Source organism: Thermobia domestica, chromosome 5, assembly GCF_964235325.1.
Source record: "Thermobia domestica chromosome 5, izTheDome1.hap1.1, whole genome shotgun sequence".
In the NCBI taxonomy this organism is placed as follows: Eukaryota; Metazoa; Arthropoda; class Insecta; order Zygentoma; family Lepismatidae; genus Thermobia; species Thermobia domestica.
The window spans coordinates 165,600,735-165,622,659 of NC_137458.1; the positions used below are offsets into that span (position 1 = coordinate 165,600,735).

The 21,925-nt window shown below is 35.9% G+C and overlaps 1 protein-coding gene across 13 annotated transcripts in view; it reads left to right on the plus strand.

Annotated features, from left to right (window-relative positions):
- The window catches only part of LOC145686241 (uncharacterized), a 180,593-nt gene extending 159,042 nt beyond the window's left edge, over positions 1 to 21,551 (plus strand). For all 13 annotated transcript variants that reach the window (XM_081759334.1, XM_081759342.1, XM_081759345.1 and 10 more), the window contains one exon: positions 17,566 to 21,551. In XM_081759334.1, the coding sequence (XP_081615460.1) occupies positions 17,566 to 20,024 (2,459 nt within the window). In that variant the 3' untranslated portion in view covers positions 20,025 to 21,551. The remainder of the gene's footprint in view (positions 1 to 17,565) is intronic.
- The last annotated feature ends 374 nt before the right edge of the window (positions 21,552 to 21,925 follow it).

Genomic DNA, 21,925 nt, shown 5'->3' on the forward strand with positions numbered 1-21,925 from the left:
CATTGTAGAACTCGACATTTTTTAATGTACGAGAAGAAGTAACGTTTCACCTAAGAGATCACATGTTCATTATCCTCGAATCGCTTACCTCCAAGCACAGACGGGAAAATATAAAAGTCTTTGGATAGCATTTCTACAACGTACGACAGGTGAGACAGAAGTTCATGTCGCAAAGATCTCGCAAGTATGTCTGTCTCCTTAGCAGAATGGGTAGGTACAATTTCTGCAAGGATCAAGACTTCTTTTCTCAGCATTCAAGGACGCTTCTTTTTGATAACACTTTGTAACTTAGTGAGGTCACGAAATTGTAATTTGGTCTTTGTGAGCATTGTTCATTATTAACAGTTCTTATTTGTCTTGTTCGTAATAAACCACTTCACGCTTATGTTCCAGTTAAAACAAATACAGTTTCAAAAGTTTCTGAAGATATTTCTAGAACATTTTAAGTCACCCTAAAAAAAATTATAATATGCCCTTCATATTCACATTTCACGAAAAACTGAAATCAAATTCTTTAGTTTAACGTTCCGCATTTATGTTCAGTAGGCTAATGGGGACACGTGATTAATGAAAGTGAATGACTGTGTAGCGGACTAAATTTTGATCCTGTCCTGTTACAGAAAGTGTCTGCTTAAATGAATTAAACTCGGATAACTCTTTTAGTAGCTCCGTCCAGGAGAGTAAAAATATAAAATTTAATGTTTATTACTTTTAGTTGTCAGGGGTTGTTTAACTTAAGAAAGGACATAATTAGATATTGTCCAAGAATAGTTTCTAACGAATTTAAGATATATATTTCATTTACGAGTTTCAAATGAATTGTCCTTTTATCAATCTTTTTAAAATGTAAAAATTATTACTAATTGCAATTCAATATTTATGATTACTAATATATAACACTGATTACCCTGAGGAACCACTCCGTATATTTCTAATGGAAATTCAAATCGTTCACACAATCCAACGAAGTGATTCGGCGACACTACCGGCTACAGTTGTAACTAACTGTATCGTCTGCTACTGACAGTTGCTAAGTGTGTCATTGGCTAATTCTATCAGACTCACGCACTCTGAATGATTTGATTTGTTCTTGCTTTTAGTAGTCCGTGGTACCCAACTCCCTTGAGTGGCGGCGCCACAGTCTCAACTCACATAACTTAGTTTCAGCGGGAAGAGCAGCTGAAACCTCTTATACTATATCATTACTCTGCGATATACAGTATACCGAAAGTGTATGTTCCAGCTGTTCTTTCTGTTCTTAAAAGTGAACTTGAATATAGAATGTAGATTATTGAGTGCAGAAAGTGATCGCCTTTTATCGGCGTTAATAGTAGAAGTTATTAGTAGTTTTTCTTTTCTTTCTTTCTTTCCTTCCTCGGTGACAAACATTTCCGAACAAGTTAAGGATCCCTAGCTGCCGAAATCTCACCACACAATGTTTGTTAACCTCTGAGTGGAGACATGTTATTGCTATTACTTCAAATACGGTGAATACAGAGTATGTGGGAAAGATTCGTTTGTATCCTGTGATAACCGTACATTATGACGTCACCTTACCTAAAGCATACTTTATTCATTCTGAAAAGTAGATGGTCTAAAGTTGCAATTAGCGTTCTCTGTTACTCAAGTTGATGTTATTATATAATAGTTAAGGTAATGTTTATATTGTAGGGTTGCACCCTAGTTACTACGAGGTCGAGCGAGCAGTCAGTCGATTTGTTTGGATGGATGAGTCTGGTATAAGGATCCCTACCTAGATACATCACATTTTTGGCCCAAAGTGTAGATACTCGCCTGGAGTGACAGTGGTTGCTGAGATTCTCCATTGATGCCTACCTTCCTCGAGATTTTAATCTATTTGTCAATTACGTCGTCTGTGGAGGAAGTAGCTGAAGTTATAACTCTTCGCGTAGCATAACCTAAGTGTTCTCAAGTCTCAGTAACAGTCCACAAACTATAATGTACCACCAACATACGAAGGACGGCAACCAGGGGAGCTGGAGAGTTTTGTTTTATAATGAAATCGAATAAAAAGTAAACATTTTTTACAATCTGCTTAATGTAGAAGCTCATTGCATTGTGCTATGTTGTTTTTGTATTGGCAATTTCCATGTGTATATTGCTATCCGTAATACATCTTCATTGCTGCAGGAATGATAAACCATTCCTACATTCAATAATAGCTATATAATTTATGGCATTCTTTATTAAGCGCAAACAGAATATAGAATCTAAACTGCAACTTCGAAAAACCATTGAATACACTACAACGATGAGACTGTTCGCTCCCCTGTTCCACCGCGCTCCCCTGTCTTAGTGACACAGCGGTTTGTGACCACTAGGAGCTTCCACATGCATGTTAATGTTTGGTTCCTCGTTGAGTGACAATCGGTCATTTGAGAATTCGTCTTTGACACTTATTCGTTCACATTTAAAGCGTCTCACTCACTTAACCATTGTCTCGTATGTAGGTAATCCTCTTCGTACACTTCGACCATCTCAGTATGAATATTCGTGGCGTTGTTCACTTTTAAGTATAGGAAACGAATCATTATACGAAGCTCTTCTTTCTGCATGAGTGGAGAAAGATCTGGATTCACTCCCCTACAGGCAGGCGTCTGGCTGTACTACATCAATTAACTTGTATCGCGTACGGAACCAAGACACGCATTTCAAGAATTAGTAAAGCTTTGTGATATGTCTCTTCATTTGAGAAAAATAGTATGAACTTCCAGAGCATTCCTCGTAATTTTAGTGGCTGAGGCTTAGTTGATATGAGGCCAATTATTTTTAGCTAGTTCTTTAATCTCCAGTATATTCTGATCTTTATTACTTTTATTTTTAATCGTAATATCTCAGCCGAGTCAGATGCTTAATGATACGTGTTTTAAAAGCGGAATTTCTATGTAAGTGTTGAAGTAACGTATTTCGTGCTTAGCAAGACCATTTATATGTTAATCAATAAGACTCTTCAGATTATAGAAGATTGAGGTGGTAAAGTCGAAGTAATTTTAAAGATCAAAGCCAGAATCAGCCATTTTTCAATCGTATAATGTCTGAAAACAGCGTCAATTCGATTTTCGTGTTTAAAAAGAAAGAGAAACCTACTATTACTGCATACTTGGCGAAATTTCAGATGCTTTAGTCATGATACTAAGAGAAAATAACAAATTAAGATTTACACGATTTGTGTAAATACTTCTGAAAGAATTCTTGTTCAGAAAACAGTTAACACAAAGAGAATAAAAATAGTAAATATAAAAAGGACCATGTGATATATTAATAACAATATTCATTGTATATACAGATACTTACCAATTTAACCCTCATTCACACGCACGGGGTGTTTTACATCCCATCTGTTATATTTGTATTACACAAAATTTATTGTATGTGTTTGGGATGTAAGATTAAAATTAAGTAAAATTAACCTTTTCTAGGGAATGTAATCATTTGTTTCGGTAGATTTTTGACTTCATCAGCATTTTTAAAGAAATATTTTTACCATGTTTTTATGCTTTACTTTTTATACGTTGCTGTAAAATATTTTAATGCATGTGTTTCAAGTTTTGGTGAGTGTTTCTAGTGTTTGTATGTTTTAAGAGGATGAATATATTACACAATTCTGTGAATTTTTTCATAACTTATGTCCATTTGAAACATTTTTCGGAAAAATATCATTAAACAGTCATTACTTACAAATATTCAACACAATATGTACAGCTCACAGATGACGAGAAGAATCCTAAAACAGGGGTAGCGGAGAAAGGGCAATGACACGGTCAAGTCCATTTTCGATTTTTGAGGTGTGGTCTATACTTGGATGTCGTCTGCTACTATGGGTAGTTATCTGTGTGCTATTCCGTGGTGTTATTTGAAACCCCTGTACGTAAAGTGGGCAAGCCCATACCTACGTCACACTACTTCTGCTAGGGTTCTTCTCGTCATCTGTGAGTTGTACTTGGACTTTTTCCACTAAATAAATATAAAAAAAGTTATTTTAATATCGTGTAGAACGAAAATAAAATAATATCATATGACATGAAAATAGAAATTTTTCTAACCGTATTACACATTTATTGTCATTTCCCACACGCATCAAATAGAAGAGCAAAGTTTTAATCGGGGCACACTCTTTACAATACAGAAGGATATACTTCCTGCAGATCAACTTGTTGCAATTGCACCATGAAGATTGAGTTTTCGTGTCCTTTTGACGCGGGCATATTTGACACCGTTCAAAAGTTCTCTTTTCGGATTTATTTTCAAGAGTAGTGATGCGCTTGACTGCTGCTTTCAGACGAAGGAGCAGGAAATGTAGAGATCGCCTAGATGCAATATGGACGCTGCAAAGCTGCAAACCCAGTAACTTGTGGCTACCTTAGTTTTGCACTCCGATGTTGTATTTGAAAATTGCAAGATCTTTTATACTTGCAACGTTTATCATACCAAAAACCACTGTAAGTGGCCAACGCTTACACTTTCTTCAGACAGTGTGCGTTCCGTAGAGCCTGTGAATAACATCAATGCCGCCTATATGTAAATTATAATCAGTTATCATAACAGCATTTTTTCTCTCTCACCTGTCTCTATATCAATTTTGTTGTCATTGAGCGTTGTTCATGCCACAACAATTCTTTCGGGCTTGGGAGCATAAGAAATGATAGTCATGTCCTTAGGAAAGACGAATAGGTTTGAATACTTCCTCCCTTTCCCTTTCTGTTGTTAGTTCCTGCGGATCGTACCCGTACAAGTTTGTACTCTTGTTCGCACTCTTGTTCAGTATTCATGACTTGTCCACTTTCATGTAGATCATTATCTTCGTCACTACAGTCGTTATGAATCAGTTGTTCATCACTCTCAACACAATCAAAGAAGTTCCTTATTCTCTCTTCCTCTTGCACAACACTGTCCAGTTTGTCCTCTCCCTTACGGTAAATTTATTTTAAAATTTACCAGAATAATATTGGCTCATATAACTAAATATATATATTAAACACATGATTTTAGAAAACATAGGTTAAAAACTTGGCAAAAAATTAAATTACACAAACGCGTGGGGTGGATTTCACCCCATCCAAAGTTTTATGATCCATACACCGCGATCGCTTAATGAAAACTGACTGAATGTTGGGTGAATACAATCAGGAGCTGCAGCCAGAAAGGTACCTATAAGCAGAGGGCGCTACAACCGTTTTTGTTTTGCTAGTACAAAAATGAAATGGCTTGGGGTGGATTTTACTCCAGCGCGTGTGTTTAAAAGTTAATGGAAACATCAGATGTCTGAGTAGGCAACGATCAGCGCCGAGCTCTTGATGTGTTAGGCAAATTCCGTACTGCGTGAGGAGCAGTAAACGGTAATGTGCAGTGAACTCGACAGATGGTACACCGTGCTCGTGGGTTTTCTCGGGGTTCTCCCGTTTCCTCCCACTTTCTTCATTCCACCATTTCACTTATCTCTCATCATCACCATCTCCTTTAGCCTAACCGGCATAACCGTGGGACGTAAAACTTAAAGATTTCATTTCATTTTCGACAGATGGCGATCTCTAAGTGTAAAATGGCTGACCTGTCTGATTTCCAAAGAGGGCAGATCGTTGGCACTGGGTTATGTGTGCGAGCTTGACGAAGGTGGCAAGTTGTTCAGGACATCGCGGTGGGCAGTGCCCAAGGTGATGATGGCTTACAAAACTCATGGCAAAACCGCATCGGCGAAGAGAAACTATGGTCAGAAGAAAACCTCAGTAACAAGTCTCGCTGAGCATTAAAACGGATTGTCACTCAGAACCATTGTGCGACTACAGTGCAAAGGACGAAGAAACTCGAAGCATCATCCCACAACTTGTGTCGACAATTACAGTGCGCTACGAGTAACATGACATGGATAGATATGCCGGGTTATACAGAAGAAACTTCTGATAAGGGATCGTAACGCTTTACCACGACGCCAATGATGCAGTGAACATGCAGCGTGGACCGTTGATGACTGGAAATGTATGATATGGTCGGATGAGTCATATTTCCCTTTATTTCAAACCACTGTCCGTGTTGATGTGTGGCGAACGTTCAAACAAGCGTATAATCCATAGTGTATCGACCCAGCCGTCAAATATCTTTCTGATGAGTGTGGGCTGCAGTACCCTGACACCGAGCTAGTGATTATGTCGCCATTTTAGGGGATTATGTGCATCCTATGGTCTAGATATATCCCGGCAGTGAGACCATATTCCAGGCTAATAATGCACCCATTCACATAACTGGAACTGTTGCGGCATGGTGTGAGGAGTATTGGGATGAAATTAAACACCTCCTCGCCCATAATTGAACATCTGCGGTCCGTTTTGGACAACGAAACCGGCGCAGATTTCCGCTTCCATCCTGTTTAACGGAACTGAGCGATACAGTGCGCACGGAATGGTGTAATATTCCACATGCTACCATTCATGATCTCTACATTCCACATCGCATCAAAGCTGTTCTGAGGGTGAATGGTGGTCCAACGCCATAATCTGGTTAAGTTAACACTTTTTCAAGTGTTTACGTTAAATTGATAAACATCTGTATTTCCTTTACATGATGTCTACTGATACTTGAAATACTGGAAATCTACTTGAATTGTGTTTCGTTACTGGAAATACTGAAAATATACTGGAAATTTATTGTGTAATGCTGGAGAAATGATAAATATCCTTTCAAGTCCCTTCAAGACGGCAGCCGGATCATCAGGGTGAAGATGGTAATATAGCTAACTTGCCAACCACTGAAAAACTAGCTAGCTCAGAGAAGAAAAATTGATATTGTTTATAATATAAGTGTTCATAAAATGTTATTTTTTTAAACTTATTTCATATGCCGTTCGTATTAATTTGATATTTTAAATGCCAAGACAGTGGGAACATTAAACATGTTACTCGTTTATGTTTCTAACTGATTGGTGTTCCACTTGACAGTATTTCTGCACCAAATGTAATATATTTAAAAAGAAAAAAGAAAGAAGAAAAAAAGGAAATATTCGATGAACCAGGTGAAGGAAGGGTTGGCTGTGAAAGGTGAGTAGATGTCAACACACAAAGAGACAAAGAAAACGTTAATGTGGATTCTGGGAAAAATAACATTCAGAGAAACACTTACTCTTTCATTTCTTACTTCGATTTTAATCCAGTAGTTTCTGTGCGTACCTTCTATTAGAATATTGAAGAAGATTCCTTTTTCAACGCACTTCACAGGGTGTTAAATATTATAGTATTAGCATACAGTCGTATGTGGCACTCGCCTTCTTTTGTTTTAGTCCACCGTGCTATACTGGATTTTTTTTAGCAGGACACTGAAAAAACTGGAAATATCCAAAAAAAAATGAAATGAAATCTTTAAGTTTTACGTCCCACGGTTATGCCGGTTAGGCTAAAGGAGACGGTGATGATGAGAGATGAGTGAAATGGTGGAATGAAGAAAGTGGGAGGAAACGGGAGAACCCCGAGAAAACCCACGAGCACGGTGTTTGTCCACCACAAAGTCCACACGGCGCGAGCTGGGATCGAACCAGGTACCCCAAGCACCGGAGGTGAACGCTCTACCACTGAGCCACCGCGTGTCTTTAGTATATTGGATATTCCTTCTAGCATAATAAAAATTGTATCGTTTAACATTTCCGTTCGTGAGGAACAAACTATCAGAAAAGTGCAGTTTGAGAAACCGAAATTCGTACTTTAAAACAAATTCATCAGTTCTAACCAACTGTCACAGTATTCGCTTTCAGATTGTAGACATGAATTGGTTTGAAGAAACAGTACTTATCACATCTCAAAACAGGAGACTTACTGAACTGACTATGGCACTTACGTATATCTTAGCGGGTTTATTTATTTGGGATAATGACAAACGCATCCACAATTGTTACCGACCTTTCTGCTTCGAAGCTACTATGAAGTTCTGCATGAGATTTTCCTTCTTGAATTATTTTCGCTGTAAGAGTTGTTTTATCCACTTTCCCACAGTCAACGTCAACACTACTACTTTAAAATAATTCTCTCTATCCTCACAATCATTTTGGTATGCAGTCACTCATTATGCACAAGTAACTTGCTGCTGCAAGTTTAGCCGAATCTTAGCTAATGACAAGTGACTCATTTTAGGCTTAGCTCATGCAAGTGACTTATTTAGAATGAAATCATGAAATTAATGTATTTATATACTATGCATCATTTCTCTCTATAGTGTATAATAAAATACTGCATTTACTTCGAACGTGTAGTCATATTTCTGAAACCTCATCCAACTAAGAGAACAGGCTGGATTTAGGAGTGGTTATAATAGAGTAGGTCATATTCAGGTAGTGAGAGATCTGATAGAAAGTTCAAAAGAATAAGAATATTATAAACTACCCTTGTGTGCTGCATTCATTTTCTATGGAAATGCTTTCTATTTGATGAAGACCTTGGCAATTATGAACGCTTTAACTAGTGATGTCAAAACTTAGGTTGCATAGTGCCGTCATATTTTGAGATCATATCATGAGATCATTTTCATATCATGAGATCATATTTTGGCGAGGTGATTCTGTACGTGAAGACAAGAGAAAAAGTCCCGATCAATCCGTGTCCGGCAATGGAGCATTGTGCAACCACTGTGCATTGTTTGGTGATGAAATATCCGATGTCCGTTGATGCATACCATTAACATGGAAGGAAACGTTCATGTGTTCGCTTTGAATGGGAAATGAGCAGACAAACTTTGGAAGGTACACGCTTACGAGTACTTACAACAAAACCAGCACGAATGTCTGTATTAGCGAAGCCCTTATTTTAGTACTCTCGATCAGAAGAAGCTGTGACTGTCAAAAAACTGAACTTCTTGTGGAATACATTTTTGCTAAACGTGTCTATTAATCTGCTGTTGGTATTTTGCATACTTTTTCGTTTAACAGATATCGATTCATACACTAGTTTCACAATTTTCTGACGTTCATACCTCCGTCCTTTGGTCAGTAAACTAGAATAAGAGCTTTCAAACCTAATGACACCTTCTGGAATTCTAGTTATCATTGTACTCACAAACTAACGCATTTCCTGATCACTGCTTACACACTTCCGATATTTCGGATTTCCCTTGGAGTCTTGGTCACGGAAGATAAAAGCAAGAGAAGAAAAAACAAAAACATAACGAAAATAACAGGAACGGACTTAGAGTAAAGCAATGCTAACCACATTTTTCTAAACTAAAGATCACATGTCAAATAACGGAAACACAGGATGCAATATATATTATTTTGTTCGTTGGAGGAAAGTTGCCAACTCACATTGGTATTTTTGTTGTTATGGCAGCTATACAAATTTTGTAATTACCGCTTCTCATTCATCATATAACTATCCCCTATCAATTTTTTTATTATTATTATTTTAATGAATAAATAAGTTTTCAAGAACGAGTCTTTCTACTTCACTTTTAGCCCCAATAAAATTTTTGAATCTTCTATCCTGTGTTGAGTTTCTTTTAAATGTTTTCACAGACCTGACATCGAGTTTCCCGATTTGGCATCCCTAATGTGTTCCTTCACATGGATCTTGATGCTTCTTATAGCTTTAACTACGTAACTCTCATGGCAACTGCATTTTATGTAATGAATAATTTATTATTGGGGTCTGTGTAATAGCTCTTAATTTGGGTGATGTTCTTCTCTAATCCCCCCAAAATCTTTTATTTTTCCTTCCTGTTTTTATTCCTCCGCAACCAAGACTCCAGAGGAGAGTGGAGAGCTCGGAAGTGCAAGTGGTATTCAGGACTTGCATAAACCTGTAAGTAAAGTGATAGAATAAGGGTCTTTGCTTATACGAATGTTCGTGTTTGTAATATGCGCACTATATTCCACAGTGGATGGACTGCGGTGGCTCAGTGGTAGAGCGTTCACCTCTGGTGCATGGGGTCCCGGGTTGAAACCCTGCTCCTGCCAAGTGAACCTTGTGGTGGACAAACACCGTGTGTCTGGGTTTCCTCGGGGTTCTCTCGTTTTTTCCCACTTTCTTCATTCCACCATTTCATTCATTACTCATCATCACCGTCTCCTTTAGCCCAGCCGGCATAACCGTGGGATGTAAAACTCAAAAATTTCATATCTTTCACAGTGGGTCTTCCTATTTCTCATTCTAAGCGAATACATACACCTTTCCTTCCATGTAGGTGGTATGCAACTACGTACATCGGGTATTATATATCATTCGCAAGAGCCATCGATGTCTCGCCGCCGAATAATCGTTCGTTGGTGATCAGTTATGCCCACGCATACTTCTCAGAATTACTAGGAATCCTTTAATCGCCATTGCACGATTCTGGCCCAAATGTCGATAATAAATGAAATGAAATCTTTAAGTTTTACGTCCCACGGTTATGCCGGCTAGGCTAAAGGAGACGGTGATGATGAGAGATGAGTGAAATGGTGGAATGAAGAAAGTGGGAGGAAACGGGAGAACCCCGAGAAAACCCACGAGCACGGTGTTTGTCCACCACAAAGTTCACTTGGCGGGGGCTGGGATCGAACCCGGGACCCCAAGCACCAGAGGTGAACGCTCTACCACTGAGCCACCGCGCCCCCACAAATGTCGATAATAGTATGCTCTCAAAACGTAATAATCAGCGCGATTTGTTTTCTTTTTTACAGAAAAAAAGAGAAGAAAAGCAAACTCACTTCGTTTATTTAAATATTCAAAATTTTACAATCTTATTTCTTGAGTTAACTTTACATATTTATGAGATTATTTAAGGACGATTATGTGGGTATTCTGATACAATTCGAGTACCGGTATGCATCAACTTGAATATGGGAGGAAAGGGTGCACCCGAGAAAACGCACGCACACGCAGTTTTATCTTTCATGATTATGCTCTGTAGACTAAAGGTGATGAATGATTAATGAAAGTAAATGATTATGAAAGAAATTGTAAAATAAGAATGTGGAACAAATCGAGAGAACCAGAGGTGAAAGTTCCTCCTATGAGCCACCATGTTCCCCAAATAGTGCGTATGGTTAGTATACTTCTTTTTCTTTCTTATTTAAAATTATAGAGTGGTTAATATTAATATTCGATACTCAGAAAAAAATAATTCGAAAGCTCTTTAATAAATGAGAAGATAGGACAGCAAACTTTTATCATGCCCTATGTGTCAAACGTTTTGAAATAGGCCGATCATTGATTCTAAATGTAAATAAGACCGTAAAAAGAGATCGTAAAACGAGATCAAAATAAGATAATATTGTTCTTAAGTTCATAGACGAGAAAGAAAATGCTTCATAGTTTTATATGTTTAATCCAGTATTAGCCTCCTCCAAGATACAACCTTACAGACAAAAGTAGAAATGAATGTGCCAGTGTTAATTCGTGCCTTAACGCAGTTTTTTTTTTTCAAGACGCTATGAATCACTATTTCGTTCATTGTACTTTGGCTACATGCAAGTGTTTCGTTTTGCCACCTGATGAGGTGTTTATTAGAGATTTCCCCTGACCCACTCATCGTTGACTGAGACAAATGACATTTGGTATAGACATTAGTCGTTCTCCAATGTCCACACACACTTTTCCCATCGCTTTATGTACTTCTAGAGACATAGTTTGTAGAAGTCCGGAGATTGTTCCTGAAGCCATGAATTGACCAGAAATCAGCGATTTATCGTCTTGGAAATGCTTTGTCTTGAAAAATGACTTCACGGTTGGAAAGAGGTGAAAGCTAGATGGTACAGTTTCGTAATACTTCAATAGTCAATGAATTATATATGAGTAAATAAATCGATTTACGTACCTTGCGTATATGTATATATATATTTTTTTAAAATTCATATCCAATAAATTCATATCCATAATACCTGGCACCTTCTTTATGAGAATGATGTTCTCTAACGTTTAAATCGAATCGACTTCACATAAGGCTTTTCACCATTAAACAAGGTAACACATCTCAAATAATACTCTGTAGAAATTATAAAATCTCAAAATAATATACATTTGATAACTTTTGCAAAAATATTTTTCTTATACATGTAACCACGGAGTCAGTACTACTTAAATTCAGCTTTGACAGTTACTATATTGAAACTTTTTTTATGTACAAAAATGAATTTTTCTTCAAGGCTGTTACAGTAATAAATGTATACACAAAAAGTTCGGAATCTCTGAGCTATTCAAAAATGGTGGTTTTGTATATACGTTTATTATTGGAACAACCTTGAAGAAGAATTCATTTTTGTACATAGTAAAGTTCCAATATAGTGACTGTCAGGGCTGAATTTAAGTAATAAACGTATACACAAAAAGTTCAGAATTTCTAAGCTATTCAAAAATGGTGGTTTTTGTATATACGTTTATTATTGGAACAACCTTGAAGAAGAATTCATTTTTGTACATAGTAAAGTTCCAATATAGTGACTGTCAGGGCTGAATTTAAGTAATAAACGTATACACAAAAAGTTCAGAATTTCTAAGCTATTCAAAAATGGTGGTTTTTGTATATACGTTTATTATTGGAACAACCTTGAAGAAGAATTCATTTTTGTACATAGTAAAGTTCCAATATAGTGACTGTCAGGGCTGAATTTAAGTAATAAACGTATACACAAAAAGTTCAGAATTTCTAAGCTATTCAAAAATGGTGGTTTTTGTATATACGTTTATTATTGGAACAGCCTTGAAGAAGAATTCATTTTTGTACATAGTAAAGTTCCAATATAGTGACTGTCAGAACTGAATTTAAGTAATAAACGTATACACAAAAAGTTCAGAATTTCTAAGCTATTCAAAAATGGTGGTTTTTGTATGTACGTTTATTATTGGAACAACCTTGAAGAAGAATTCATTTTTGTACATAGTAAAGTTCGAATATAGTGACTGTCAGAGCTGAATTTAAGTAGTGGTGATTCTGTGGTGATATGTGCAAGAAAATATTTTTACAAGTCATCAAGTGTACATTATTTTAGATTTTTTTTAAAAATTCTACATAATAAGCTCGAACACTGTGGCTGACAGCACTGAATTTAAATAGTACTAACTCTGTGGTTGCATGTGTAAAACTTTGCAAAAGTTATAAAATGTATTTAATTATGAGATTTTTTTAAAATTTCTGCAGAGTATTTGGAAGTGTTATTTTTTTATTTTGTCCAGTGATGAAAAGTATTGTGTAAAAAAAATATGTATTAGATTTAGATACCCAAGAACAACATTCCCATTGCGAAAATGAATTACAAAATTAGAAAGTGAACTAGAATGAATTAGAAAATTATACGCAAGGTATATAAATCAATTCATTTTCTCACACAAATTATAGCGTATAAAATGAAGACTTCAACATTTTAAGTCAATGAGCTAATTTAGTTGACATTTGAAAACTTTTCTTAAAAGGTGTTCATTATTACTGAATCATTAAACATATTACAATTATGTCGCTATGTGTGATTCGATAAGTTGGGTTCAATAAAACGACACCAAAAACAATTACGAGTAACACTGTAACAATGAAAATGATGCTCTGTATATCTCATAAACAATTTCCATGCGGTGAAAATTGTGCTGTAAGTATTAAATAACTAAATACTATGTATCAGAACAAATAAGGAAATTGAAGAGAAACATTTTGGGTTTAGAAAAGAAAAGTACCCAATATAAGCTGACGGTTCATTTCCGTAAACGATGAAACATTTGTTTAAGAAATAAGTATATTTTTTGTTTATTTATTTAGATAAGGCTTTTGACCGAGTGAACGTGATTATTTTGATTTGAGTGCTAAACGAGGTTGGAGTGCGACGGAATCATCAAGGATTGATAACAAACTGTATGAACCAACTGAAAAGTACTAAAGTAGAGAAATTATGGAAAAGTGAGATTGGAGGGAAATTCGACAAGAAGTGTCTTTCTCTAGCATTATTCAGTATCATTTAGAAAAAAAAATGTTTACATGCTGAGGATTATATTTTAGTGGGTAGTCAAGGACTCAGTATATTCGCTTTTGCAGATTATATGTCTAATAGCAAAATCAAAAATAAGAGAAAATTTTAGAAAAATCTGTGAAGAATATGGAATGAAAACACATGTATCACAAGAAATAGGAAGTAGAGAATTGTGTCAAGCATAAAAGTAGAGGGAAAGAATAGAATGAATGACTAGTTTTTGGTGCTTATGAAGTATTGTTTATGAAGATCTGAAGTGTGTATGGGGATTTAAAAAGTGATAATAAAGTAGCGAAAGAATCCTTTAGAAATTATTAAAAAGAAGACTCATCCAATGTTTTGTATAAAACAAAGGTCTCCAAACTTCGGCCAGCGGGTCAACACTGTCCTGCGAGCACCACCGCTATGCTTCGACTAACCAAGCATAATTGAAATTTTGCATAATTCTATTGGTCCCCATAAGATGGCGCTGGCACTTCAGCATGTGGATATTATAAATTAGCCAGGTCTTGGCCCTTAGCACTTAATGGAGAAGTCAGTGTGGTCCTTAGGCTAAAAGAGTTTGGAAACCCCTGGCGTACAGTATTATTATACTGACTAGAAACAGGAACGTCACAAAAAGTTATGAAAAAGGCTTTGGAAGCGTTCAAAGACTGGATGAGAAAAGTTATTTGGATGGGACGAAAGACCAGTGAAGAGTATTAGCAAAAGTTGGAGAGAGAAGCTGATAATAAATATAGTTAAAGAGAGGAAACGAAATAGGATATTACTTGAGAAGAAATTATCTTATTGGAAATGTGGTAGAAAGTATTATAGGGAGGGAGAGAAGCTTATAATTTATGGGAAATCTTCCATACTGGCGTTAAGTGACTTTCTTTACTTACTATGATGATCATGTCACCTGTAGTAAATTGTTTATCAGAAATTAATCACAATGCTGCGAATTTAATTACTGGAAGAAGGTACCTTGTTTTGTTTTTCTTTATGTGTGTATGTCATTCATCATACTTACTTAAAGCTGGCGTCAAAACGTCTCATTTAATTGCATAAAATCTAGAAGGAATACCTATTAAGAAGAAAATAATAATAGAGAATACTAATTCGATAAGATGGTGATATATACCTTACCATAATTGCAACAACAAAACCGGAAGTTCCCTCACTCTTTCGGATGGTGTTGATGTAGCATGAACCCAACCTTCCAATTCGAACCAGAAATGTTTGGGTGAATTTGAAGACCATAACATTAATCTAAAATTCTCATCGTATTTCTTGTACCACTTCATAACGGTCCTGATAGTTTGTCTTACTGTTAATGCCCAAAAATACAATTGGGTTGGTATTAATGGATACACTTGGTCCATTTCTATTTTCAGATGCGTAACAGCTGTCCGGGGCTTTTATTTATCGTAATTTTTAATTTCTCTTAATAATTTATTTTAATTGTTTGAAAATTATGCAATAAATCATAAAGAATTTGTCAGTAATTTTCAAAAACAAATAAATTAAGTCTTAGATGTGTATGTTGAAGAAAGTGACACTTTACTACAGTGTGGTCCGTTTTCATTGCAACTACAAAGAATGGCCTTAAAAATTAGTTTCACAGTCGTTTCTTACACAGAAAGTAAATGTTTAAGAAATGTTACAAGTTCTTTTTGTTCGTGAAGTTCGCACTTCCTCGTCGAAAAGTTTAAATCGAACGCTGATGTTAACATCAAATCTGTGGAACTTTTTCCCTCTTTTTGTACCCCCATATAACACTGAATATAGACGATAGTACACAGTAGAAATAGATTTATAATTAGTTTTCCTTTCATAGTTTCAAGTTTACCTTAAAAATATCATTGACCGTTCGCTGCGAGGCGTTCATGATCATATTGATCTTATGTTAAATTTATCATATGATGGCTGCAGCTTTTGAATGTGCCATGCAAATTTATTTTAAAACATTTTCCCCTTCCTCTCCAAGAATGAAATAAATCTCGTAATGTAAAGGTGTATTTTTTTTCAATGAGTTAATAGTGGCATATGCTTGTATTTGGAATGTAAAACATACGCTGCACATAATTCTAATAATATACTTCTTCGATCGGATTTTGAGTTTGAAAGAGCGTGCAGCGAAAGAAACAGCGTAGTGAGTTACGGTCCTGGTCTGCTTAAGCATAAAATATGTCAGTGTTTTCTAGTCATGTAAATTTTCTTTGCATTCAGTTATCAGACTTTCTACGCTACAAGTAGTAGTTCGATATAATTTTAAGACAATAAATTATATATCATAAACACGACAAGTCTTTCATTATTTCTCAAGTTGATATGTAATTTAGAAATCGCTTATTATGCATTTAAGTATTAAGCATGGGGATTACAAAACGATATAAACGTAATGCTATCGTTGTAACATATAATCACTCCAATGTGTACCTTCTCCGAAAGACTAGCAACTTCACGGACAAAATTAAAAGTTCCGTGAATACAGGTAAGAATACTGAATTTTGGCCAACGGAGCGCAGTTTAAGATGGAATTGGTTGTTTCTGCAGATTTTACGCTTTCCTTAAATTATTGATTTCTTGAACATGCAAAAGCACTACTGGTATGTATGATTTATGTGTACTGCTTTCTTCCATCTTATCATCATTTCTTTTGTCTGGTGGGCCTAGTGTTCATGTTTCATGTACTTATTTATAGTTGTAAATTAGTGGCTTTTATGTATAATATAAACATGGTAAATAGCACACGTAATTCGTCCGCGAAGCGAATCGGATAAAAGTATGAATTCGATAATCATAAAACATAAAAAGCCACTAACATAAGAAGTATAAAATTATTACCTTTTTCAAGGGGAAATAAACCATGATGTAATGAAGAAGCTCATATTTTATAAGGCGTTGTCTCTTCCTTCTATTTTGTGGCTAATATCCTAAGTACATTGACAATACCATATCATGACTGCCTTGTTTTATTCTCATAAGCGCAATGGTATATTCTTCAATCTGGTCAAATCATTTTTTTATCGCACTTCAACTAGTACTAACGTATTGAAAAGAAAAGTATTTACTAGAAATTATAATTAGGGGCGTACTGTGTTCCCGAATAGCCGAGTTCGTATAGAGGTTCGTGATCCCAGGCTCCATTATTCACGTCCTGTTGCTTCAGTGCTGAAAAAGGACTTCTGACTTTATATATATATTAATGTTGGCTCAGTTGTTAAAATATATCGTAATTGTAAGAGGTTTTCAGTAGTGTTTAGTACAGCATCTGTCTTTAATTTTGAATATCATATCTAACTACATAACCAAAATAGCAGTTTTCTTCTTCTCATCTAAATATGTCTCTCAAAATCTTATACGTACCCCAAGTCATAATGTTAGAAACGTGTTTGTGTGTTTGTAGTTACTATTTTCTGTAAAAGTAAAATAAAGAGATTGTTATTAAATATTTAAGGAAATAGAGTGAAATATTTCGTTTATTACACAATTGACTCAAGTATATCACTCACTTTGCCCCCCCCCCTAATCGCCGCCCATATATATCTTATCATATATATCTTATCTTATAAAGCATATCTTATCTTATATATCCACCTGTACAATTTATAGTATGTATAGACGAATTAATATTTTTTCTTTCTCTTTTTTTCCAGGATTCAGACCTTTTTTGTATGAATACAAAATGGCGTTGGACAACTCGTGGATGAATGGACGAGACCAACCGCGAGATATAAATCCTGTGGAACATCAACAACAGGAGTCCTGCCTCAATAATCAGCGATTTGATGAATGTGGACCATCCAATAGAGGTGGATTATTAAAGATCCCTTCATCTAACTTCAAAACGCAAGCAAATGGAAACGCGGTCTCTGAAAACAAATGTTCTATGATTCCGCCGCCACCACCACCACCACAGCAGCAGCAACAACAACAACAACAACAACAACAGCCACCACCACCACAACAGCAGCCGGAACAGCAAACCAGATTCACTCAAACAGAACAGCAGACTAGATTCACACAAACAGAGCAAAATCGATTTCCGTTTGTGGATAATTCGTGTAAATCTGATGTTCCCGCGCAACCTTTGTTTGACCCAACCAACTTACAACCTCAGCGCAATATATATGAAGAAAACAAAGCGTTCAAACCAGACTCAATATGTCATTCAATGATGACACCAACTGGAGTTGGTTTTCAGAAGCCTAAGGAAAACGACGAAAAGTTCAAACAAGAAATGGCGCCCAAGGACTTCCCTTTTTGTTATAATATGAATATGCTTCAGAAAATGCAAGGCGATGATAAATGTTATCGGTTTGACATGTGTGGACAACAGTTTAGTTATAACTACGCGTTAATGAATCAGGTTTCACTAACACCTTTCAAATGTGACGTTTGTGGTTTAGTGTTTGGTCACAGTACGCTATTCGATCACCACAAACGCATTCATCACGAGGAGAAGCCACATACGTGTGATGTTTGTGGTTTAGCCTTTCAACAAGTTTCAGAGTTACGAAATCACAAAACAGCTGCTCATGCTGAAAGCAAACCAAAATGTGAAACTCCTGGTGTAGAATTTGGAGACCAATCACGTCAAAAGAAACACGGAAAGTTTCAGAACTTACAGCGAATTAAATGTGATGCGTGCGATGGCACTGGTGCATATTCAGAAAATAATACAACTAATAATGATGTAAAGGGAATGCGACGCCTACATTCAGGACGGAAGTGCCAAAAATGTAATGGAACTGGGACCATATTTTTTCCAAGTGCGAAACCACCTAAACCATTCCAGTGTTCGATTTGTGAAAATACTTTTTCTCGTTATTCTTCATTGTGGAGCCACAAGCGGTTGCATTCCGGTGACAAGCCCTTTAAGTGTGAAGTATGTGGAATGGCGTTCGCTAAAGCAGCCTATTTGCAAAATCACCGGCGTATTCATACCGGCGAGAAGCCATTTAAATGTGCCGTATGCAATATGGCATTTTCCCAGGGACCTCATTTAAAGAATCATGAACGTATTCATACGGGAGAAAAGCCATACATTTGTGAAGTGTGCCACAAAGCGTTTTCTCGTCATTCCACTTTGTGGAACCACCGGCGTATTCATACTGGTGAGAGACCGTATCGTTGTGACATATGCGGAAATGCATTCTCTCAAGGAGCTCATTTAAAGAATCATAAAGAACTTCATACTGGGATTAAACCATATCATTGTGAAGTTTGCGGTACAGCTTTTGCAAGAATAGGCTATTTGGAGAATCACCGCCGTATTCATACAGGAGAGAAACCATTTAAATGTGAAGTGTGTGATAGAGCATTCACCCAAGGCCCACACTTAAAAAACCATGAACGCATTCATTCTGGAGAGAAGCCCTACTTTTGCGCAGTGTGTCACAAAGCATTTTCGCGACATTCTACTCTGTGGAAGCATCGACGAATTCATACGGGAGAGAAACCTTATCGTTGTGATCTGTGCGGCAGTGCATTCTCACAAGGATCACATTTGAAGAATCACAAAGAACTTCATTCGGGGGAGAAGCCATATCATTGTGAGGTATGTAGCATGGCGTTCGCTAAAGCTACTTACTTAGACAACCACCGCCGTGTTCATACTGGTGAAAAGCCCTTTAAATGTGATGTGTGTGAAAAGGCATTTTCACAAGAACCACATCTGAAGAATCACGAGCGTATCCATACGGGCGAGAAGCCATATTTATGTGGTGTGTGTCATAAAGCTTTCTCTCGTCATTCCACTTTGTGGAACCATCGTCGTATTCATATGGGAGAAAAGCCATATCGTTGTGAAATTTGTGGAAGTGCGTTCTCGCAAGGAGCCCATCTTAAGAATCATAAGAAAGTTCATACGGGTGAAAAACCGTTCCGTTGTGATGTTTGTGATGTGGGCTTCACCGATCGTTTTGCTCTCAAACGACATAAGAACATACACAATAATCAGAATAATGCAATTACGCATAATCATAATCACAATGCCCAACCTACTGCTGCACCCAGTGGATTAGAACTTCCAGTATATAAATGTGAAGTAGGGCAGGTAGCATTCCCGGGATGTTCTCGACCTCCTGATAACAAAGCTATGCATACCGCTTGAGGTTGGCCTATGTATTGGTACAACATGTAAGCAAACTAGATATTATGCATATATAAGAAATAGTTTTTCAGTATTCAATAACAGTTTCGTAACTCAACACTTCGAGTAAAGTTCAAAGTCTATTATTCCATGTGAATGTGTATTTGACTAGTTTATGCTAGTAGTTACTAGATTGTAACATATGTAATTCCTAATAGAGAGAAATGTGTTAAATTGTGCATAATATGATGTAGGTACTTGTATAGCTACAGGATATTGTCAAATGTTTAATGTTATTTGGCTTATTTGCGTGTTTGCTCATCATCATACAGTCTGAAAACGGAGAAAAGCTTTCTATAAGCATTAATATTAGAAGTTTTGTATTTGTCATTAGAGGTGACATTTTACATAATCTTATGAACATATTTATGCCAGTATGTATCGCTCCTTGTTTTCTTTAAATTCATTCATCATAAGTATTAACTATTTCTTTTTTATCACTAGAATTGAATCCTGGTGTGATGTTTAAGAACACATGTCTAATATGAATAATGAAGAGAAACAAATGAAGTCACATTTTCTAGTTCAGTCTGCAGTCTGCTTTGATGGTTATAAAACATACAACACAGTTGAAGGGAGCCAATTCAGAGTTAAGTAGCTGTAATCAAATTCACTTATGATAATTAGAGTTCTCAAAGTTTGTGTGAGCATCCAGTTTGGTAAAGTTCCATGTAGTTACGATGCTATTTCAAACGATCCATGCTCTGTATGGCCCCAGTGCTGAAAAGGGACGTTAAATTCCAAACAAATAAAGAAATAGGAGTTACGTTACTGTATTCTGTTGATTTTGTAGGATAAAAAAAAAATAACTATTAACGAGTAACTTTTTGTCTTCTGTTCCTTATTCGTGTAATTATGTTCAATTTGTGTTTTCTGATAGTACGTTGGTCCAGAAGTAGAACACTAATATCTGGTGAATAGGATACATTCAATCCTAATTCATCAAGCCAATAGTATGCGTATGAATTTTATAGGATTTCCCTTTGTTTTATACACAAAAGATCAGTTAATGAATTCTACTGTTTTCAGTGTCTTCCTTTATTCAATAAGATATGCGATTTTTTTTAAACGTTTCTATCATGTTACAATCACATTTATACTTGATTGATTTCTAGTTATTCTGTGACTTTTACTCTGTCTAATAATTAATCTGTTGATGAGAAGGTAAACAACTCTGAAAATTGTATATCTAACAACTGATAATACCTTCAGCTGATTTAAAATAAAAATTTTTATATATGCATATGAATTTGTCGTAGGAAAATACTAACAAATTTGTAAGAGGTGTTGTAATCGCTGCCAGCCATAAAAAATGTAAATTTATATTTCAAGTATTATAACACATTTTCAGTGAATCTCGAGAACACAGAATTATTCGTGAAACTTCGATCAGTATAGTATCCAAACGAGACTCGCTGTTCTAGGAAACAAATAAAAAATCAAAACTCATGCTATCATCGGTTATTTGCTTCTTCAGTTTGTTTATAACAAATATATATATATATATATATATATATATATATATATATATATATATATATATATATATATATATAATAGTAAATAGAGCAATTTTAATTTCAAAAAGAAGGAAATAGGTTCTTGTATATACATTAAGCTGTTTCGTACTAATCAAATCGGATGAATAATACATTATGATACAAGACAAAAGCTACGAACTACCTTTAACAGGTAGTATAGACAAAAATCAGAATTCCTTGTCTTCGTTTCCTATAAGGAATAACTTCATATAGTGATTTCTAACATACCTTTCATTTACTGTGTGTCATATTTAATGTACTATTAACTGTTTCAGTGTTCCCGGTTATCTTCCCCAGCAGATCTGGGCAACTCATCTCATT